The sequence below is a fragment of the Chiloscyllium punctatum genome, chromosome 22 (genome assembly GCF_047496795.1).
Source record: "Chiloscyllium punctatum isolate Juve2018m chromosome 22, sChiPun1.3, whole genome shotgun sequence".
NCBI lineage: Eukaryota > Metazoa > Chordata > Chondrichthyes > Orectolobiformes > Hemiscylliidae > Chiloscyllium > Chiloscyllium punctatum.
In genome coordinates, this window is record NC_092760.1 from 66,565,481 (window position 1) to 66,590,354 (window position 24,874).

Here is a 24,874-nt window from a genome sequence, read left to right on the forward strand (position 1 = left end):
GGGCACTTCCAAACTGGTGTGGTGTTGCTAAGGAAACACAAATGATCACTTTTATTAATAGGAGCTTTTGATTTCTAGAACTTGTAAACCTAAATTTAAATTATCAAAATGCAAAGACAGTTGGTCCTCTTGTCTGTTCTGGATTATTTGTTGGGGCCTGTGGAATAAAACTTCAGTAATACAGCCAGGATACTACTAACTCCAGTTATTTAACTGTATATAGAGAAAAACACCTTATGAGTATTCTGTGGAGAAGAGAGACACATACTGAGCAGAAGCTGTCAGGAGGCATTACTAATATTGCAGACAGCAATAAAGGAAGGATAAGTCTGCTTACTTTTAATAAAGTCATACCTCCAGCAAAACTAAAGTATCAAACAAGCACAATGCTTATGGAATTTGCTGTTTGAAATGGAGTAACAGGGACAATATATAGTATTTACTTCAATGTAAAAGATTAAACAGCGAATTAATTGAGATGTTTATTTAAATTGATTGAAGGTTTTGACAGGTTTAATACAGAAAAACCGCTTCCACTCGTAGAGTCCTGAACTAGGAGCATATCTTTACAACTGGAGCCAGGCTGTGCAAGGGTGATGTCTGCAAGCACTTCTTCACACAATGCCAGTGGGACTCACAAACTGGCTCCCTACGAAGCTGCTGAGGTTGGAGGTCAACTGAAAATTTCAAAATGCTGATCAATATGAATTTTCCTAGCCATTATGTTATGAAACAAGCCAGAAACTATGGACTTTAAATAGAGTTAACACACTGATGAGCTAGGAGTTAACTGAGTAACAGCACAGGCTCAGAGGCTGAATAGTCTCCTCCTCTTCCTTTGCCCCTTCAAAACCTTGCCATAAACACACACAAAGATAAGCATGTGCAAGCACCCGTATGCACAAACATAAGCACATAGTGCATGCATTTCGGTGGACAACAGACAAAATTACACCCTACAAAGTACATTTTAATTAACACTACAGTTACCAAGGTAACACAAGAGGATGTGGTTCATAATCTAATGGCAGTGGACCGATATAGGTTCAAAGTTTTCTTTATCATTATGTAAAATGCCTGCATGAATCACAGTAATCCTGTATTGTAAGAATGGGCAGTGCTATAGTTAAAGCCTACTAAGACTGCAACAAAAAAAAACTACCTAGCTTCGGGGGTTAAGTGCAAATTGATTTAGATTGCATTTCTAGTGGAGAAGCCAACAGAGTTTCAATCAAGATCACACAAAAAAAAGAGGCCTCTGATGTTAATAATGTAAATAAACATGAGCCAAGCTGGTCGCGGCCTAAGCTCTCCTTGTACGTGACTAGATATTACTGTAATGCAGTGCAGGTATTGAATTACATAATTACACAGGCTGACAGCCCATACTAAACCTAACAGTAATTGCACGTCTCAGTGAATACACCAAGTCCTGACATATTGAGGTCACTAGATAGAGCAGGCACTGCCAGAATACATTTTCAGGCTGAGGATGAATGCGAAGATGTTCAGCTATCCAGACTCCCAGGAAACCTAGGTTTATCTAGTGCAACATTAAACATCTGAATCTCACTTGTTTCTGTTAATGCCTGGTTTCTAGATCACTTCATTTTACAGTAACTGGCAACGATTCAGCTTCGTTGATTTAATTGGGAAGTATTACTTCCATTTCCACCACCAGCCTAGGATTGATTTGCTGACCCATGTTAACGATGAAGTGATCCAGGCATTCGCACAATATTCTTCTGTTTGTCATTTTAACAGTAGCATGACCAACAACATATAGCACTTTCAATCTAATAAAATATCCCAAGGTGCATCATAGGAGAATTGAAACTGAAACATAACAAATTTCCAAGTAAGAAAATATTAGATAGATGGTCAAAAAGCCTTGTCAAAGACAAACTTTATGAACTGCAATAGGAGGAAAGGGAGGTAAAGTATCAGAGGGAATTCCAGGGTTGAAGTTTGCAAGCATTTCCTCATACAATGGTGACTGCAAGTTGGAAACACTCCCCCTGTTGAGATTGGAGGTCAGCTTAAAATTTCCAAATGCAGATCCAGAAGATTTTTGCTCTCCATTATAATGTAATGGAAAAAGTAGAAACTAAGAACTTAGAGTTAACACACTGATGAGCTATGAGTTAGCTGAATGACAGCACAGGCTCAGAGGCTGAATGCCCTCCCCCTCTTCTTTTGACTCCTCAAAGCCTTGGCATAAACACATGCAGAGATAAGCATCTGGAAGCATCGATATGTGCAAACTCTACCTCAGTAGCCGAAGGCATGGCCACCAGCCGTGGAGTGATTAAAATCAAGGATGCTCATAAAAATCAGAATGAGAGAAGCACAGAGATGATGGAAGGGAGGACTGCAGATGCTGGAGATCAGTATCGAGAGTGTGGGGCTGGAAAAGCACAAAAACTCTGTTGGCTTCACAACCAGAAATGCAATCTAAATCAATTTGCATTTAATCCCTGAAGCTTGGTAGTTTTTTTTGTTGCAGTCTTAGTAGGCTTTAATTATAGCACTGCCCATTCTTACTATACAGGATTATTGTAATTCATGCAGGCATTTTACATAATGATAAAGGAAACTTTGATCCTATATCGGCCCAGTGCCATTAGATTGGGACCCACCTCCATCCTGATGAAGGGCTTCTGCCTGAAACACTGACTCTCCTGTTCCTTGGATGCTGCCTGACCTGCTGTGCTTTTCCAGCACCACACTCTTGACAGAGATCATGGAAGGTTGCGAGTCTAGAGGGGATTACACAAACCAGGAGAAGCTGAGACACAGAAGGATTTAGAAATGAGGAGAGATTTAAAATCCAGATATTAACCTGGAGCCAATGTGGGTGTGTGTTACCATGGCAAATGGGGCAGGCCATCTTGCTGATGACATGAGCCAAAACCCACCTACATTTACATGGCAACTTTACCCGTCGTAAAGGAGGTCAGAGAGAAGTAGAAAAGAGAGATTCAGACTGGGAATTCCAGAGCTAAAGAAATGGCCACCTCTGGTGGAATGACTAAAATAAGGAAATTAAAAGGGATGAGATTGGAAAGATGGATCCTCAGCTTAGAACAGAAAGCAAACCATAGTTAGTGTTGTGCAAGTCAGTAGCATAATCATAATGTCACTGAGTTAGTCAGCCAGTAGCCCAGACTAATGCTCTGGGCACCAGGAGTTCAAATCTTATCTGAATTTTAAAAGAAATTCTGGAATTAACAAAAAAAACATAGAAAGCTGTGGAGATTTCCTCAGGGTCATTCGCAATTGGTTGGCTTTTGCCCCTGAAGATTGTAGCTTCAAGTTGAATTACCAGTAACCTGACCCCATAACTTCACTGATACTTTGTAGTACTGATGGAGTGTTGCATTGTTGGAGGTATTAACAATGAAATTTGCTTCAAACGACAATTCCAAAAAAACTAAACAGAGGCATGAATTTTCACTTGAGTCACGAAGACAGAATCTCTGCAAGCCCAACCCAGAAGAACGTCTCCCATCATTTGGGATTTTCATCCCTAGGGAAGGAAGATGGGGGTCATCTTCAAGGTGGAAGTGGAAGTTGAGGCCAAGTATGGAGACTGCTGTGTGTGGAACCAGGCTGGAAATAAGGCCTGCTTTGGTGAATCAGAACGTTTTCAAAGACGTGAACATAAGTAAAACTCCATCCCTTAGCCCTCCTTCCCAGCTACCACACCCTCCATACACCCCAATACTCTATCCATACCATCACATGGTCTCGATCCATTGCCATCACCCTTCATGTGTTTTATATCAACATATGCCCCTCTACCCACCCTCATAGTCCCTTAATAGCTTCATACCAACCTATAGCCTCCACCATCACCTATGAACCTTTATAATGCCTATGCAAATTTATTGTCAAAACCATGCTAATCCCCATCATTAACTACTCTTTGCTGAAATGGGGTGAAAACAAGTCTTAATGAGAAATTCACCACTGATAAAAAAAAAGCCTACCGGATGTAGGTTTGCTCGCTGAGCTGGAAGGCTCATTTTCAAATGTTTCGTCACCATACTAAGTAACATCATCAGTGAGCCTCCGGATGAAGCACTGGTGGCATGGCCCACTTTCTATTTATGAGTTTAGGTATCCTAAATGACTGCCAGACTACTCAGATCTCTTGGCAGCATGGTAGCCCACAAATCCACCAACACACTAAAACCGCAGCTGATGAACTTGAAAGACCCAATACAGACAACAACAAACTAATGTCATTTACGATATAACACACACTACATTGCACAAACAAGCAAAAAATTAGCCACCAGGATACATGAACGTCAACTAGCCACAAAAAGACATGGCCCACTGTCACTAGTATCCTTACATACAGATGAGATAGACAGACACCACTTCGACTGGGACAACACATCTATCCTAGGACAAGGCAAACAGAGACACGCGCGAGAATTCCTCAAGGCATGGCATTCCAACCAGAATTCTATCAAAAAACACATTGACTTCGATCCCATTTACCACCCCCTGAGAAAAAGAGCAGGAAATAATGTTCCCAACCCAAGGAAACCTCAACGCATAAATAGAAAGTGGGTCATGCCACCAGTGCTTCATCCAGAGGGTCACTGATGATGTTACCTAGTATGGTGAGGAAACGTCCGAAAATGAACCTTCCAGATCAGTGAGCAAACCTACATCTAGAATCTCAACTTGAGCCACAAATTTTCTGAAAACTCGCTAAAAGGCCTACTCTCCATGATTAAAACAAACCTATTCACTATATTTAACTTCCTTTAATTCCTTGTAAAAGCAAGTATTGGAAATTATTGTCTCACAACAACAATTTTGAAGCAGTCAGTCAAACTGTGACAGCTTCTTCTCTGAAAATGTAAATACTCTTCACTCTCCCAGTTGAAGCAGGACAGGACAACCACAGATTAATGTGGATCAAATATAAAGAGTTGAAATGTTCCTTCTCCATGTTGACTCGGCTACCCCAAAATCATTGTAGGAAGATTGGTAATGAAAGGCACGAGAGATCTTAAAATGATGTGCGTCTTTTGCTGCATCCCATTCAATAAAGTTGATCAGCGAGGAACTTAGTTTCAATATTTCTTGCTTAAAATTTCCATCATTCCAATAGACTTGAAGTATTGTTCTGTTATAAAATGGGAAGCTCTTGCAGTATTCAGTTTATGCCGATCATAAGTCTCACCGAATTCAATACTGACATGGAAACCTCTTAAAATCACTGACTAAATGACAACCAAACAACTTGAGCTTTTCTTTCAACATCCAGCCTTTGCCAGTGACCTAAATGATGACTTATATTTAAATGCAACCCTGAAAACTCTTAGACATGTCACAGGAATATTATCATGCTCAGAATGATACAGCTCGAAAAAGAAGAGACATCAAAACAAACAACTGTAGAAGTAGACGACAAGCATAACCTTAAAACAAAGCATGAGGGAAAGGTTGACGAATTGCATTCCAGATTTTAAGAAGTTGAATAGTGGACAGCAACCAATGGTATAGTGCAAGCAGGAAAGGCACTGGAGGTCATAACTGGGGACCACAGAGTTCAAGCAAGACGAGAGGAATTTACAAAGGCAGTAAAGGGGGATAATGCTAAGGAGATATCCGAAGTAGCACAGCAAAATGTCTAGAGTCCTAGAGATGTACAGCATGGAAACAGGCCCTTTGGTCCACGTCGTCTATGCTGACCAGATATCCCAACCCAATCTAGTCCCACCTGCCTGCACCCGGCCCATATCCCTCCAAACCCTTCCTATTCATATACCCATCCAAATGCCTTTTAAAGATTGCAATCACACCAGCCTCCGCCACTTCCTCTGGCAGCCATTACACACACATACAATTTGCATGAAAACGTTGCCCCTTAGGTCCCTTTTATATCTTTCCCCTCTCACCCTAAACCTATGCCCTCTAGTTCTGGACTCCCCCACCCCAGGGAAAAGACTTTGTCTATTTATACTATCCATGCCCCTCATGATTTTGTAAACCTTGATAAGGTCACCCCTCAGCCTCCGACACTCCAGGGAAAACAGCCCTAGCCTATTCGACCTCGCCCTATAGCTCAAATTCTCCAATGCTGGCATCCTTGTCAATCCTTTCTGAACCCTTTCAAGTTTCACAACATCCTTCCAATAGGAAGAAGGCCAGAACTGCACGCAATGTTCCAACCGTGGCCTAACCAATGTCCTGTACAGCCGCAACATGACCTTCCAACTCCTGTACTCAGTACTTTGAACAGTAAAGGAAAGCATACCAAACGCCTTCTTCACTATCCTATCGACCTGCAACTCCACTTTCAAAGAGCCATGAACCTGCACTCAAAGGTCTCCTTGTTCAACAACATTCCCTGGGACTTTACCATTAGGTGTATAAGTCCTGCTTTCCCAAAATGCAGCACCTCACATTTATCTAAATTAAACTCCATCTGCCACTTCTCAGCCCACTGGCCCATCTGATCAAGATCCTGTTGTAATCTGAGGTAATCTTCTTCTCTGTCCACTACAACTCCAATTTTAGTGTCATCGGCAAACTTAACTAACTCTGCCTCTTATATTCACATCCAAATCATTTATATAAATGACGAAAAGTAGTGGACCCAGCACCGATCCTTGTGGCACTCCATTAGTCACAGGCCTCCAGTCTGAAAAACAACCCTCTACCACCACCTTCTACCGTTGAGCCAGTTCTGTATCCAAATGGCTACTTCTCCCTGTATTCCGTGAGATCTAACCTTGCTAACCAGTCTCCCATGGGGAACATTGTCAAACGCCTTACTGAAGCCCATATAGATCACGTCCACCGCTCTGCCCTCATCAATCCTCTTTGTTACTTCTTTAAAAATCTCAAGCAGGCTTGTGAGACATGATTTCCCAGGCATAAAGCCATGTTGACTATTCCTAATCAGTGCTGAAAATGATCTCCAGCATCTGCAGTCCTCACTTTCTTCTATTCCTAATCAGTCCTTGCCTTTCAAATACATGTACATCTTGTCCGTCAAGATTCCCTCCACCAACTTGCCCACCACTGAGGTCAGACCCACTGGCTTGTCTATAGTTCCCTGGCTTATCCTTACCACCCTTCTTAAACAGTGGCACCATGTTAGCCAACCTCCAGTCTTCCAGCACCTCACCTGTGACTACTGATGATACAAATATCTCAGCAAGGGGTCCTGCAATCACTTCCCTAGCTTTCCATAGAGTTCTTGGGTACACCTGATCAGGTCCTGGGGATTTATCCATTTTTGTGTTTCAAGACGTGGCACAGTGGTTAGCACTGCTGCCTCATAGCGCCAGAGACCCGGGTTCAATTCCCGCCTCAGGCGATGACTGTGTGGAGTTTGCACGTTCTCCCCGTGTCTGCGTGGGTTTCCTCCGGGTGCTCCGGTTTCCTCCCACAGTCCAAAAGATGTGCAGGTCAGGTGAATTGGCCATTGCTAAAATTGCCCGTAGTGTTAGGTAAGGGGTAGATGTAGATGTAGGGGTAGGGGTAGGGGTAGGGGTAGGGGTAGGGGTATGGGTGGGTTATGCTTCAGCGGGGCGGTGTGGAATTGTTGGGCCGAAGCGCCTGTTTCCACACTGTAAGTAATCTAATCTAAAGACATCCAACACTTCCTCCTCTGTAATATGGACTTGTTTCAAGATATCACCATCTATTTCCCTATATTCCATACCTTCCAGGTCCTTTTCCATAGTAAACATTAAAAAAAAACTTGTTAGTATCTGCCCCATCTCCTGCGGCTCCACACAAAGGCTGCCTTGCTGATCTTTGAGAGGCCCTATTCTCTCCCTAGTTACCCTTTTGTCCTTAATGTGTTTGTAAAAATCCTTTGGATTCTCCTTAACTGTATTCACCAAAACTATCTCATGTCCTCTTTTTGTCCTCCTGATCTCAGTCTTACGTATACTCCTACTGCCTTTATACTCTAAGGATTCACTCAATATAGCCTGTCTATACCTGACATATGCTTCCTTCTTTTTCTTAACCAAACTCTCAATTTCTCTAGTCATCCAGCATTCCCTATACCTACCAGCCTTTCCTTTCACCCTAACTGGAATACACTTTCTCTGAATTCTCATTATCTCATTTCTGAAGGCTTCCCATTTTCCAGCTGTCTGATTACCTGCGAACATCTGCCCCCATCAGCTTTTGAAATTTCTTGCCTAATACTGTCAAATTAGATTAAATCCACAGTTGTGTATTGTGTTGTATATGATTAAAGTGTCTTGCATGTGAGGGTTATGTGTTTAATAGTCAGCTAGTTCCACCAATTTTCATTATCCGAGCAACAAGTGTTGGTGAATTTAAAATTAAACAGGACAATTTATTGTCACATATTCCTCCTGAAAGATCAAAATGCGATGTCTCATCAACACACACATACACACAAAGACTGGACACCAACGCAAAAAAAACACAAGTACAATCTGGAATTATTTCAGTTTATTTCATAGCAGACCTATGATTTCTTAGATGAATTTATAACCAGCATGTTGACTTTATAACAGCAGAGAATTCAGGCGAAGATCGGGCAGAGGGAGATTGATTTTCAAAGCTTCAATGTAAGGCTGTATATTATCTTGGATATCTAGTGCAGGTTCAATGGCTTTTCATATCATCTTACTCCTTTTCAGGACAGCTTCTACTGTTAGTTTTAAAGATGGCTAACAGTCATGGCTGGTAAAACCATGTGACCTGTTAGGAGTCAAAAGTCCTTTTCTAAGTGCGGTGGTGTTAGGCCAGTACATGTGGTGCACTGTGGCTTTTCCCACGATGAGCGCTAAACAACAAAGATTGTGTGTGTGGGATAAGGCACCACCGCAATATAATCTAAAGTCATCGAGTCGTAGAGCATGGAAACAGACCCTTCGGTCCAACCCGTCCATGCTGACTAGATATCCCAACCCAATCTAACTCCACTCACCAGTACCCAACCCATATCCCTCCAAACCCTTCCTATTCATGTACCCATCCAAATGCCCATCTGAAACCCACTGAGTTTCAATGATTCTATTGTCCACAGTGAAGCAGAAAGAGGAGTTTGCTACTGTGTTGAATCCCTTTTTGTCCTGAACAAAGTTGTGGATTTGCCAGTTTGCGGTAAAGTCCATATTTAAATTAGGTATGTATTTGGCTTTCAGGGCTCTCTGGATCACCAAGTCACATGCCCTGCTTCAGCTATCCTCATCAGTTCGTGTCCACTTTTAAAGATATAGCTTTAAAATTTGCAATATCTTGAGTTCTTCAGCATTTAGCAATGTGCAGACCAATAACCATCAGTAGATACTGGCAAATGGGACTTGACGCCAGTTAGGAAGTGGGAAGCAGTTCTGGATGAGCTCAAGTTTCTGGATTAGCTACTCAATATTTAAATATCAGGTGTTTTTATTTGTAAAGCTGAGGAAGCTGTTGTAGTTTGAAGTCAAAGTTAACAATACCAGACCGTGAAATTCTGTGACAGTAAGCATTAGGTTACCAGACCAGACAGTCATTTCTAGCCTTACTATTCAGCAATTTTAGCAATATTCTGTTGTGGGGTCCAAGACTAAGACATTAACCCTGTTTTGCTTTTACCAGATGCTAAGAGGCCTGCTGTTTTATGATCAAGTTCAACATTTGTGGTCTCTTTTTGTCTCGCCTTGTTCCTGACTTCTTCCATGTTTAAACCGGTCACCCGAGCGCAGTAACTAATTGCCTTTGTGTGGCCTATTCCCCGATACAACTGACTTGCAGAAGACCTACTTTGAGTAGATTAGGGAGCCTTTTTGGAAACAAGCAAAGCCTGTGCTGCAATATCAGTTTACAGCAGTGCAATATAACTCTTTGATGTTACCCCATTAGACTGAGAACCAGCAGGGGAAACCAGCACCACCCTCTGTGTTCTTTTACAAGCCATCATTTCAGTCCAAGTCTATAATATGGCTACATCCTTTCCAATAAATTTAATAGTTTAAGTTCCAGGTTTCTAAACAACTTCATTAAATTTTGATTACCATTTCCATTATCCCTGTTTACTTCTACCCACATTGAGGTGATATTGAGTTAATCCTGGTGCTATGGGTGGCCATTCAATGGGTTCAGATCACCAAACTTTCCTGTTTTAGTAAAGGCATGACTGTAAATGGGGCAGAAGTTTCATTGAAAGGAATGCCACAAACTGCACTCAGTGTTTGTACATTGCAAATAAAAATCTCTAGGGTACAGGATTTAGAAATCCTGTCACTTTGACAAGAATAGAGTATACTGTTCAGCTGCAGTGATATGGTTCAGACTTGGGGACCACTCTTTCAGAAGAAAGCCTGGAAGTACTGGAATTATACCAGAGATAAGGGGTTTCAATTGTGGGCAAGAGAAAAATAAAACAACGTATGAGCTCAAATAATATCGAGTCTCCTCTAACATGGCCAAACTGATAATCCTCAACTCTACTCTCGCACCGTTTCCTCATTCTTCCACATCTCCACCCAAACTGGGTGACCTTTACTCCAAGGTTACATTCTCTCATCCTAGACTCCTCCATAAATTCAGCAACCTCTCTGCATCTACCCTGTCAAGTCAACCAAGAATTTTATAAGTTTGAGGAAGGTCACCTCTCATTCCTCTAGACTCCAGTGAGTACAGACCCAATCAACTCAATGTGTCCTTGTAAGACAAACCCACTGTAACAAGGATCAGCCTAGTCAACCTTAAGTGGACTGCCTTCAATGCCAGTATATCTTTCCTTAGTTAATGGGACCAAGTACACATTATCTTAGATGTTGTCTGATCAGTGCCTTGTGTAGTTTTCGCAGGAGCTTTTTTAAAATACACCATTATTTTTATATTTACTTTGACTCGCTACTCTCTTTGAAATAAAGGCCACCATTCCATTTGCCTTCCCGATTACTTGCAGAACTTGGATGTTAGCCTTTTGATTTCCATGCAGTAAATAAAGACAATCATTTTTACTGGTCAGTAAACAGAGGAAACAGATCAAAGCTCACTGGTAAAAAGTATCAGAGATGACAAAGAAAGCAGATTTTTATGCAACGAGTTTTTTTGATCTGGAGTCCACTGAGCAGAAGCAGTGAAGAAGGGTCACTGGATTCAAAATATTAGTATTGCTTTCTCTCCACAGTTGTGGCTAGGTCTGAGTTTCTCCCGCTATTTTTGATGGAAATACATTCATTCGCTGTCAGTGGATCCACATTCTGGAACCTTCTCCCTAAGAGCACTGTAGGTGTACCTACCCAGCGTAGACTGTGTTAAGAAAGCAAATCACTACCACCTTGTCCAGGGCTAGTGCAGGCATCCTACACCCCCCCATATGAATAATGATGAAAAATATGACTATGGCCTCTTCATGCCTTTTACAATTTTGAGAAAGCCACAGTAACTCTTGCCTCCTGTCCACAGTGAAGCTGGGTAGGATGCTCCATTCTGATCAACCTAATCGTAGCCAGAGAATCATCTTTGAAGGCTTCTCTTCCCATTCCCACGCAATTATCTCCTGAGGTCCTCAACAACCTCTTGCTTTCCATTTACCTGCTGCCCCTTGAATTCCACGTGTATATTGATGAGAGCCAGCTCTACTTCACCACCACCTCTCTCGAACTTTGCAGTGCTTCCAATGTGCCTGATATCTGATACAAAGGGAGTAGAAATCTTAGACAAATAAACGCCACAAAGGGACGAACTACTGGCTGAATTCCAAACCAAACTCAGTTCCCAATTTACCTCCCCCATCCTTCCCCTTGGCAAATGATTAAGATTGAAACAACCAATTCACCACTTGGTGTTTATATAATGACCCAGAGATCAGCATCGGGTCACACATCTACTCCATCATCATCAGTACTGTCAATATTCACACCCCTCTATGCTGCTGCTGTTTTGCAACCTCTAAACGTGATTATTCTACTGCTTCTCTGGCCAGTCTCCCATCTTCCACCCTATATAAAAAAATTCATCCAAAACTCTTGCTGCTTATTTCCTAACTCACGGCAAGTTCTATTAACCAATTACCTCTGGTGTCCTGCATAGGCCTCCACTCAAACAATGCCCCACTGTCCAAGTTCTCACCCTTGTTTTCAAGTCCTCTTATGTCCTCACACTTTCTTGTTTTTGTAATCTTCACCATATCTAAAACCTTCTGAGATCCTCCAAATTCCAGCCTCTTGAGCCTACCCAGGTACAGAGGAACCTCAATTATCTGGCATTTGATTGCCCGAATATTGGATTGTCTGGCAAGATCGTAAGGTCCCGATGCTTGGATAAACTATGTTATTTAGTGTTCGATTATCCAGAATTTAATTAATCAAATGAAATACTCCTCGCGCAGGTCCTTCAGATAATCGTGATTCCTCTGTATAACTGCTCTATCATTGACTGCTGTGCCTACAGTAGTTAGGCGCTCCCCGACACATTGCTTCACATCATAACTCTCTCTCCTCCTTTAAGATGCACCTAAAGTCTAAACATAGTGACCAACCTTTTGGTCACCGTCCTAACATCTCCTTCTCTGGCCTAGGGGCAAATTTGTTTCAATATTGCTTATGGCATACATCACGATAATGTAGTGTGTTATTAATAGGCAGCATTGCAAGCTTTTATTGTTAGAATTCTCTTTCCAAGCATCATTGCAAATCAAATGGGTTTAACAATTCCCTCCTGTACTGCATCACTCCACAGATCTATCATTTTATTTCCCTTTTTCCCACTCCTTCTTTGCTTCATCTCTACCAAAGGAGACACACCATCGAACAATTCACATCAGTTGAAAGATTGGTTTACAGAGTTCTACACAAGCCAAATTGCTTCCTGCCTCAGGCAAAACAAAGTTACCATACATTGGGCTGACCAGATTAGTTCATGTGCCATACAGATGGTACATTCCATAACAGCAGACACCGGTGCATTCAAGCATTCCTACAGTAAAGCTGCTGGGTGCCAACCAAAACAGTCAATCATTTCAACTCGAGTGGTAGATGCTTGACACCATCCATGTAATCATCACATGCTGCATTTCCACTTGAGTATCAGTAGGAGGCACTGTCACCCATTCCAGCAATGTCAGCTCTGAATTTAGGCCAATGTTTCCAATGCAGCTACTGAGAGAACACTGCGTTATCAGAGGTACCATCTTTCAAACGAGTCATCAAACTGATGATCTTCTGCTTTCTCAGGCGGATGTAAAGGATTCAAAGAAACAGCAGAGGTACTGGACTAGTAATCTTGATTAATGATCAGGATACATGAGCTTAAATGCCAGCTAAGCAACTAAAGGTTAATTAGATAAATCTGAAATATGAAACTAATATCAGTAATGGCAACCATAAAATTACTACATTGCTGTGAAAATCCAACTTGTTCTATGGCATCTTTCAGGAAATAAAATGTCATCTTTGCCCAAGCTGGGCTTATGCCTACGTACACAACAAATGGGAGAGAACATAGAGCTGGAAGGAACCGAATGTCCACAGGTTCTCAAAGGTGACAGGACAGGTAGACAAGATGGCAAATGTAATAGATGGGATGCTTTCCGTCATTGGACAAGCTTTTAAACACAGAATCAGTAACGTTGGATGATCATGCTATACAAGACACTGGTTAGGCCACAGCTGGAGGTTTGTCGACAGTTCTGGCCGCCACCTTACAGGAAGCTCAGAATGGCTCAAGAGGAAATATGGAGGAGATTTACAAAAACATTTCAGATATGAGGAAAGGATGGATGGTCTAGGCCAGTTTGCTTAAAGCAGAGAAAGCCGAGGAGTGGCTTAATTGAGGTGTATAAAATAATGAGCTGACACAGAGTGGAAATGGAAGATGTGCTGCCCCTGGTGTAATGGTCAATTACCAGGGAGCACAGATTTAAGGTGATGGGTAAGAGGATTCAATGGGACATGATGATGAACTTTTTCATCCAAAGGAGGGGGTGTCTGGAAGTCAGCACCAAGTTTGTGGTTGAGATACAAACCCTAATATCATTTAAAGGGAATCTGTATCCGTACATGAAGGGCAGGAGCCTGCAAGGTTATGGACCAGCATCTTGTAAACAGGATTAGAATGGATAGCTGGTGAAGATACAGCAGGCTGAATGGCCTCTTTCCGTACTGTGATTTTTCCCTGGTTGTGTAGGATTCCGGTCCAATAGCAATGGGACTTCCCTCCAGTAACCAATCAGCTGTCTTCCAAAAACGTAGCTCAACACCACGTTACCAAATGCAATTGGAAATGGGCAATAAATGCTGGCCTTCTCCACACTCCATGAATGAAAATAAAAGGCGGCAGTGGGGTTGTCTGAACACACTGATGACCATTTATCCCTCCAGCAGCATCACTTAAAAAAAACCTGATAATTTTCACATTACAGGGCGACCGCTGTAACCACGGAATCGGCTTCCACGGTTTCAGTTATCCACAGTTTGCTGCAGCCTAAAAATATTACATGGAACATCCCAGAACCAGGAACCAGGGTGCTGTCAGGGAGGTGAATCTCCCATTAAAATAACGGGTTCGCTACTATCTGCGGTTTTGGGCATCCACGGTCAGTCTTGGAATGTATTCCCTGAAGATATAGGGGGGTGTTTAATACTACACAACTTATGGGATCTTGCTATGATCAACTTGCCTGCTCCATTTCTCTACCCAACACAGTCTATGCTTTCAAAAGTAGTTGTGAAACACTTTGGGATGTTTGAGAGGTGGTATAAATGCAAATCTTTCTTTACTTTATCAACAGACAGATTGCTTTTTAAAAACTTTGCCTGTGATAAACCGAGCAATTCCAGCAACTTGTGTTTTGCATGGGCTATGAATTATAATTGAACCAAAAATATAACGCTGTCCAAACAGTGAATAGTGGATAAGCCTCTTTCGGTGTATTTCATGTCAGAACAGCATCAACAGCCAGAGTTCGGACAGCTCTCTTGGCCAGAAATAATCCACTTGATGGTCCAGTGGGAATGCGTCCATGAAAGAACCTTGTAGAACCAGGGAACCTTGTTGGAAAACACAATAGTTGACTTTCCAAATATTGTGCACAATGCCTTGGCTAATTAGGGCTTTCCTTGAGTCTGTTAAGGTGTGAATGGTTAAGATTTAGAACACACTGCCTGTAATGAGCTGAAGCTTTCAAAAAGAGAATTGGATCAGTACCTGAAAATAAAATTTGCTGAGCTATAAGATGAGGACGACAGTAGGAGGCTACTTCAGTTGCTTTTGCAGAGACTGGGCACGGATGCAGAGGGCAGATGATCAACTGCACTGTAACTGTTACACAACACTAACAACAAACAGGTTTGACACTCAATTAATGAAGCCATAACATAGAATAAAACCTGTTTGTTAATAGAACATGTAAGAAACCAGCTGAAATGCAAGTTAAAACTTACCACGGTGTGCCATATATTTGAAATCCTTTCACCGTTATCTCAGAGTCTTGTACGTAAATACAATTGGTCAGGAGTGACTGGACATTATCAAAGTCCTCGGGCTTCAACTTGGAGACAGATGGGAAGCGGTAGTAGTCCTGCTTCACCAGCTCAGCAATGAAGTCCTTATCAAACGTTAGTTCATGGTTTCCAGCGATGACTATTTTATATTCATAGGGAAGGCTTCCTGTAATTGCAAATGAAGCACTTAATTACAATCTTCCTCCCTTGTTAAACATGCTCAAGGAATACGTAAAGGGCAAGAGAGGAAATGTTTTTAAAATGTACAGGCTGCCAGAACAATTGTCGCAACAACAACAAAGGTTATAACAGGCACCATTAATTTCACTTAATTATTCAACAATCCCATTCCCACAGATTCTTACAGTGCTAAATTTAATCTCATACTAAATAAGAAGCTTTCTATTAGGGCCCTTGAAAGGCTCTTGTAATGGATTTTGATGGACATAAGATTGTTTTTGTATTGATTTGAGTTCATTGTTTTCAATTAAACAATGAGTTCTTGCTGACCTCATTATGGATGGTGATTTTAGTTTGGGCATCAGTAATGTTATTGGGTGCCATTGAGATCATTGGTGGGGTGGTGACATGATGGAGGGAGTGGTTTCATTTAGTGCCAGTGAGGTCACTGGGCTGATGATGGCCCTGAGGCTGGTGGTGTCATCAGGGGACATGATGTCACTCGGTGCAATGATATCATTGGGATGGTGAGGTCATTGGAGGTGCTGCTGATGTGATTGTGGAAGTCAATGATGTAACTGAATGCCAATTATGAATGAGGCCATTGGGCTGGTGATGCCATTCAAGAGTGACAGGATCCATTCATAAGATGGGCAGCTTGGGGGAACAGAATTAACATTTGGTGAAACGGCATCATCATCCATGCAACCTGATTCAATGGCAACAGTCAGTCATGGATCAGCATGTGCAGACTCAGCACTGAGTCAGACGGGTTTTGGATTCAAGCCCCACTCCAGAGGCTCAACCAATATATCACCACAGGCACTCCTATGCAGTACTGAGGGAATGTTGCATTTTTGGACATAATGTTTGCTGGATGAGACAGTGTCTACAGTTGCCGTCTCAATGGACATAGGAGATTCATGGCAATGTTTTTGGACAAAAACAGGAGTTCTTAGTTTTCAAACTTTTATCACCATTGATACCGCCAGAAGAAATTAAATGGTCATTATTTCTTGTGGGATACAGCTGTGTCAAAATTGGCTGTTGCGTTTCTTATATTGTAACAGTGACTATGCTCCAAAATACTTCATCAGCTTTAAAACACTGTGTAATAGACGTCTTAATTTTACTTTCATTAATGTTAACTGAATTTGTTTCAGTGATGTCATCTGTGTTCACTATTTCGACAAACATGTTGGGTTTTATTTCAAATCAGGCAGGTGTTATATTCATTATAAGGGTCACACTCGGAATTGCTTTCATACAAGCAATTTAGTGGCATGGTTCAGGCCAGAATTAAAATAATTCACAATGAAGTTAAAAAGGCATACAAAAGCTGATCCTGAAAATCAAGAAAGCACCAATTGTCAATTTCAGGAATTGAAACAATCTCCCAAAGCAAGTCACTTTTACCCTATAATACTTAAACAACAGGAAATTGTAAAAAAAGACTTTTAAAAAATAACTATAGTCCTTATTTTGAAAGCATGTTTCAAATATTCCATCACTTTGCTTCATGCAAGAGAGAAAAAATTAGCAATCTATTTACTGACGAAAACACTTTATAGAGCACTCAACTTCCTACCTACAAATCCCGCTGTCTAAAAGGTGTGACTAAAAATTGTGACAGGCCCATTCAATTTTGTCATGCATGATAAAGGTAGATACAGGTTATTAGTCATTGGGAATTTGAGTAAAGGCAAAACCAATGTGCAATTTTAATTCTGTAAAGGCAAATGTTTGTTGAGGAAAAAAAAAGTCAGAATGTAAGTTGGAACACTAAACTGAAGAGAGCTTTTCCAAAAATGTACAGGGCATAAGTGTATGTCTGGACAAACTATGGTGGTAATTGATAAAGTGTTTTTTACACAGTTGACATACAGAGGAAACAGACTAAGTGCTAGTTTGAATCCTGTGAGTGGGTGCATAGAAATTTTCAAGTTGGCAGAACAAAGAAAAGTTAAGCTTTTAGAAGTGGCAAGACGTTTCAAGTTTCAAGGTTATGAGAACCATAAGTAATTTTATCGACCATGAGAAATGCAAAGGAATCCTGATAAGAGGTTGGTTAAATAAGAAATTAGCATAGGTGTTACAGTCCATGCGGATGAGCATCTGTACAGGATATTGCTGAGAAACAAGTGTAATCTTTGTTTTGTTATTTATGCTACAACCTTTCAAATCTGAGTACGTAGCTTTGATTAGTTCTTTATTTTGTGTTATAAACTTGAGATAATACTAAAAAAAATTATTTGGAGTTGCCGGTGTTGGACTGGGGTGTACAAAGTTAAAAATCACACAACATCAGGTTATAGTCCAAAAGGTTTAATTGGAAGCACACTAGCTTTCGGAGCGGCACTCCTTCATCAGGTGGCAGCCTCATGTGAATCTATTCAGGGGCTAACCACCAATGGTAACCAATTTCAAAAACTGAACTTAATTATCTATCAAGCCAGGTTACTCTGGGTTCTTAATTGTCCAGCATTTCCATCAATTGAAATAGAAACACATGTCAACTGTCACAGTATACTATTGGATTTGCCCACTAGATGGTTCTGCAAAGTTAGTTCCTGAAGCATTCCTCACTTCAGTCACCATCTTACATTTATAATAATGGTTAGTCAAACGCAATTCACTGGCATAGTAAATTTACTCAATGTAGAGGGTTCACTGTTCTAATTATTGATGCTATGATACCATCTTGAATGTAGCTTCACTTGAGCAGAAACAGCAAACTTGGGTTCTGTGTTCCTCCACTGGATTCAACTTCAGCAAACCTGGTGATTCTATATTAGCCTCATTTAAGATTGATTTCTAGGGGACCAGTGCCAATGAGACAGCTGCTGATTGTTAATGTTACTAAATCCATTTCCTATAAATTAGGTTAATGATTAAGTTAATTTTCAGAATACTGGAAGTGAGAAAAGACCATGATGGGATTATGAACACACATTTTAAGCATCATTAATCTAGGAATCTGAGTTACTCACCCAATAGTCCAACCATAACACTAGTGTACTCCTGATTAAAGATCGGTAACCAATGGGGTGGCGTGGTGGCTCAGTGACTGGCACTGCTATTTCACACCGCCAGGGTTCTGGGTTTGATTCCACCCTCGGGCTGTGTGGAGTATCTGTGAGGGTCTCCTCTGGGTGCTCTGGTTTCCTCCCACAGTGCAAAGGTGCACAGGTTAGGCAAAATGGCTGTGATAAATTGCCAGTAATGACTACACGATGTGCAGGATAGTGGAATTAGCCACAGGAATTGCAAGAATAGGGTCGGAGAGGCGGGTGTGGATGGGACGCTACGGATTCAATAGGCTGAATGGCCTGCTTCCACACTGCAGGAATTCTACGAACCAGGAAACACGAGGATGTGAGAATAGAGATGGAGATAATTTGTTGGAAACTGAAAAATTGTGATCTTTTGTCCTGTCCTTAGACAACGTTGATTAATAACATAAAGAGGAATAAGAAGCTGGCCATCTGCCCTCTTGACTATGCCCCATGATTCAAAAAGGACATCTTTCGTTAGGGCTGCACTCTCTCACCCATCGCCCTTAAGCAGTCCAGTGGCCCAAACTCCATGGTGATAGGGAGATCCAAAGATTCACAATCTTCTATACAAAGAAATCTCGACCTGAGATGCCCTTAAACCACATATTCTGTGACTGACCTGTGGTTCCAGATTTACCCACAAAGAGAAGCAGCCTCTGACTGTTCCAAGCCCTCACAGAATCAAACGTGTTCTTTGAGACTGCTCCTCATTCTAAATTCCAGACAACACAGACTTGCAGCAGAATTGTGTACCCTCTCCTGAGCCAGGTTTGGTGACACAGGCACAGGCAGGAGGATAGGATGGGGGGGGGGGGGGTGGGTGGCAGGAAGGTCCAAGGATTGCTTCCCCAACCAACTGAGGCCTGTAAATGGTCAATTACTGACAGAGCTCCAATGGGATGCAGTAACAGGAAGGTCCAAGGATTGCTTCCCCAACCAACTGAGGCCTGTAAATGGTCAATTACTGACAGAGCTCCAATGGGATGCAGTAACAGGAAGGGAGTGGGCCTTGCCCTCGACTCCCTTGTTGTCAATTGAAGATAACGTCACTTGTCAAAAAACTAGGTGTCAAGGCTAGTGCTGTGGCAATGGGTATTCAAAATTCACCAAGGGCAGCTGGTGGAATTTACATCCAATAAATAAATTGGAATTATGAAGTCAGTCTCAGTCATAGTGACAATAATCATCGATTGTCAAAAAAACTGTCTGGTTCATTTAGGAAAGGAAATCTGTCTTTCCCAGTCTGGCTGACATGTGACTTTGTCCAGCAATGTGACGGATCCTTCATTGCCCTCTCAAATGACCTGGCAAGCCACTTAGTTTAAAGGCAATTAGAGATGACCAAGAAATATTGGCCTTACCAGCAATGCTCACGCTTACAAAGATTATTTTCTAAAGATCTCTAGGATTCCAAGTCTATCAAATCCCCTTCGGTCACCATTCTGGCCTGTGTCTGAGGTCTCTTGAGGGCACTGCCATGCCAAAAGAGGTCCCCCTTGCCAGCACAAGATGCCACCAAATTGCTTAGTCAAGGAAACACCTCAACGTCAGGGTTTGCTTTACTCCTTTCTAAGGCAAGTACATCCTTCCTTAGAGAAAGAGATCAAAACTGGACACAATACCAAAAACACTGAAATGGGATTAAAGACTGCTCAAATAGGCAAGGAAGGAGACCATGCTATAAACTCTTGAGTACAGATCTAACCACAGTGGATAATTTACCCTGTCCTTTGTTGCTCATGGGTTGGGGAAACTGCACTGTTGGAGAGGTCAACATTGACTGTGAGCCTAATATCAAGCCCCAGAACATTTGGTATCCCTATGTCGACATGTTGAAGGTATTCTCCAAACATGGGTGCAATTATTCAGAGTCCGGAGTATAAATCTTCCACCAGGAACAGATGGTTCAGCTTCCAGAACAGTCCAAATATAATTCTGCGCGTGAAGGGAAAGACAGACTCTGACAGAACTGATGGAAACAGAAACTTTCTGACACTGGAGACCATTTGGCCCATTGTGTCTGTGCCAGGTAGAAAGGAGCTATCCAAGTCAATACTAGTTTGCAACTCTTGCTTTTGGCCCTGTAGGTTACAGTACCGAGCCAGTGTTTTTAAATGCAATGAAGTCTTGTGCTTTCACAAAGCCCTCACCACTTTTTAAGGCAAGATTTTATCGGCAACTCCACATTAATCCTTACATTGCTTTTAATCTATATCCCTTTGTCATTGGCCCTTTTGTGCTGAGAAGTGGGTTCTTCCTATCCTTGCGATCTAGACCTCTCACAATTCTAGTTACCTCAAACAATTCCTCCGTCAGCCTCCTCTACGACAAATACGAGGAGTTTCCAGACTTATTATTTTCATAGATTCCACTGGACCTTGCAGAACAAAGGGAGAAGTCAGGGTTGGGGATGGGGCAGCGGATACAGGTGGTGGTGATGTGGGTGAAGGGAGGAGATAAGAATACAAGACTACCAATGGAAGTGCCACCTAATTAGTCCAATATTTTTAGATGCCCTCTTAGACAACAGAAAAGGAGGATAGAAAGAAATGAGAGAATTTATTTGTATGAAGAATATATTTACAGAGCTCTCATGAACTCAGGATATCTTGAGGCATTTTACAGCCAGTGAATTGTTTTTGAAGTGTAGTCACTGTGGTGGTTTAGGAAACAGCAAGCTCCCACAATAAACAGTACGGTGATAATGACCAGATAATCTATGTTCAAGTGAGAGGGGTCAACAAGCAGAAATAGTAACTCTCAACATGAACTCTGCCCAACTGCTGAACGTTGCCAGCGTTTGCTGTTTGAAATGCTGTCAGTGAAGATATATATAGTAGGCAGGGCACCAGGGAGAACTGTCCTTTGCCTCACTGAAATTATGCCATGGAATCTTTACGTCTGGAACATAACACTTCACAACAGCTTACCCCTCATATCATTAAGTACATTCAAAACAAAGATTGATAGATCTCCAGATTTTAAAGATATCAAGGAATAAGTGGATAGCATTGGAAAATGGCGTGAGGTAGAACAAATCAGCTGAGATCGGGTTGAATGGTAGAATATGCTTGAGGGGCCACATCGTCTACTCCCATTCCTATAATTTCCATACTCACATGGAGATATTGTACCCAATGTTGGCAATAAATACTGAGTACCACTGATTAACCCTCCCTTCACCATGGACTTTAGGCTAATTGGTATCCAAATGCAGTCGGGACAAACCCCAAGGTGGTTTGGAGACCTTTGATTTCCTTCATCCATCCCTGACTTCAATGGAGTAACTGATCAATAGACTCTGGATTAGTGGTGCTGGAAGAGCACAGCAGTTCAGGCAGCATCCAACGAGCAGCGAAATCGACGTTTCGGGCAGAAGCCCTTCTGTCCGAAACGTCGATTTCACTGCTCGTTGGATGCTGCCTGAACTGCTGTGCTCTTCCAGCACCACTAATCCAGTATTTGGTTTTCAGCATCTGCAGTCATTGTTTTTACCTTGATCAATAAACTCTGCAGACCCAACATTCTGGAGTATTGCAAACCTCTGGCCAATGATTTAAGCCATTCAAGCTGTGGATGATTGAGAATTTTTGAATAGATCACCATCCATTTGTCATAATGGGACAGAAGGTGGGCCGTTTGATCCATCAAGTCCATACTGTGCAGCAATCCTGTCAACCCCATTCCCCCGCTCTATCTTCATAGCCCTGCAGGTTTAATTTGCTCAAACACCTATCCAGTTTCCTCAAGATCATTAATCAACTCGGCCTCTGGCACCATCAAAAGGTTCCGAGGTATTACCATTCCTGGAGTCAAAAACATTCTTCCTCACATTCCTGCAACAATTCTTAGATCTCCATCCCCAAGTCCTTTTACCATCAAAAAGGGAAACAGTTCTTTGTTCATCTTAACTCAGTTAAGTGAGTGGGCAAGGGTCTGGCAGATGGAGTACAACATTGGTAAATGTGAGGTCATCCATTTTGGCAGGAACGGGCTACTATTTAAATAGTGAAAAATAGCAACTTGCTGCTGTGCAGAGAGACCTGCGTGTTCTTGTGCTTGAATCACAATGTTGGTTTACAGATGCAGCAGGTAAGAAAGAAGGCAAATGGAATATTGTCCCTAATTGCTAAAGGAGATCAAGTTTAAAAATAGGGAGGTTACACTGGAGCTATATTGGGTGCTAGTGATGCCACACCTGGAGTAATGTGTGAAGTGTGGTCTCCTTATTTGAGAAAGGACATACTGGCACTGGAGGGGGTGCAGAGGGGATTCACTAGGTTGATTCGGGAGTTGAGAGTGTTGGCTTAGAAGAGATTGAGTAGACTGGGACTTTACTCATTGGAAATTAGAAGAATAGGGGGAAATTTACAGAAACACAAAATTGTGAAGAGTATAGATAAGATAGAACAGGGAGGTTGTTTCCACTGGCAGGTGAAACTACAGCTAGGGGGCATAGCTTCAAAATAAGGGGGAACAGATTTAGGATGGAGCTGAGGAGGAACTTCACCAAAAGGGTTGTGAATCTGTGGAATTCCCTGCCCAGTGAAGCAGCTGAGGCTATTAGATTAGATTACTTACAGTGTGGAAATAGACCCTTCGGCCCAACAAGTCCACACCGCCCTGCCGAACGCAACCCACCCATACCCCTACATCTACCCCTCACCTACACTATGGGCAACTTAGGATGGCCAATTCACCTAACCGGCACATCTTTGGATTGTGGGAGGAAACCGGAGCACCCGGAGGAAACCCACGCAGACACGGGGAGAATGTGCAAACTCCACACAGTCAGTCGCCTGAGGCGGGAACTGAACCCGGGTCTCTGGCGCTATGAGGCAGCAGTGCTAACCACTGTGCCACCATGCCGCCCATGCTATATCATTGAATGCTTTTCAGGCAAAGATAGATAGATTTTTAACAGTAAAGGAATTAAGGGTTATGGTGAGCAGGCAGCTCAATGGAGCTGACTCCACGAAAAGATCAGCTGTGATATTTTTGAATGGCGCAGATCAGGCCAACCTCTGCTCCCATTTCTTATGTTATGTTCGAAACTGGTCATAAACCTATACACCTCAATCAAATCTCCCTTCAAACTCCTTTGGTCTAATCAGAGCAATTCAATTTGCTAAACTCAATCATCTTTGGAACCATTCTCCTCGGTATTCTCTCAAGGACTCTCAACTCCTCTCTGGTGACCAGAGTGGATGCAATGCCCTAGGTGTGGCCTCACCAATGCTTTATGAAGGTTCAGCTAAATTTGAAAGCACCAGATTTCACAAAGGTTGCAGTCTAAAGGGGAGACAAAAAAATAACTGCAGATGTTGGAATCCATGGTAGACAACAAGGAGGCTGCAAGAACACAGCAAGCAAGGGAGCCTCAGGAGGTGGAGAAGTCAACGTTTCAGGCATAACCCTTCTTCAGGGGCCAGTCTTCTGAACTCACCACCCCCATCACTGGTAAGTTTTAGATTAGATTAGGTTCCCTACAGTGCGGAAATAGGCCCTCCAACCCAACCAGTCCACACCAACCCTCTGAAGAGTAACCCACCCAGGCCCATTTCCCTCTGACTAATTCACCCAACACTATGGGCAATTTAGCCTGGCCAATTTACCTGACCTGCGTATCTTTGGATTGTGGGAGGAAACTGGAGCACCCAGAGGAAATCCACACAGACACTGGGAGAATGTGCAAACTCCACACAGACAGTCGCCCGAGGCTGGAATCAAACCTGGAACCCTAGTGCTGTGAGGCAGCACACTGAGCCACTGTTCCGCCCCAAAGTGACAGTACAGTACAATCTTTCCACAGTCTCCCTCCCACAAATGGGTGGAGAAGCAGTTCTCTGATATCTGCCTCTGCTGAATGCCAGGGTAGCGCATTCAGAAAAGCAGCCTTGCAGATTTAACACAGCAAAGCACCCGAGAGCATTCATTCATACTTCGCCTCAGTAAGGGAAGGCATTACACTATCATTTCAGACTTTGTCCTTTTTTTTAAGTAAATCTAATCACTGAAAATTCAAATCAAACTTTCATATGACTGCCTTTCATTCAAAAAAACTTGGCTCGTACACTAAAGCACAGCTACCAAGAAACAGTTTAATTACTTAGAAGGTAGCAAAGGGCAACCCTTCCACTGAGATTATGCAACCCACAGACTGAAACAATATTAAGTTTG

The 24,874-nt window shown here is 42.2% G+C and overlaps 1 protein-coding gene across 6 annotated transcripts in view; it reads right to left on the reverse strand.

Moving 5' to 3' along the window:
- LOC140493744 (metallophosphoesterase MPPED2) overlaps positions 1-24,874 on the reverse strand; it is a 193,188-nt gene that overhangs the window by 125,435 nt on the left and 42,879 nt on the right. For all 6 annotated transcript variants that reach the window (XM_072592572.1, XM_072592571.1, XM_072592566.1 and 3 more), the window contains exon 4: positions 15,399-15,624. In XM_072592572.1, coding sequence (XP_072448673.1) covers positions 15,399-15,624 — 226 coding nt within the window. The remainder of the gene's footprint in view (positions 1-15,398; positions 15,625-24,874) is intronic.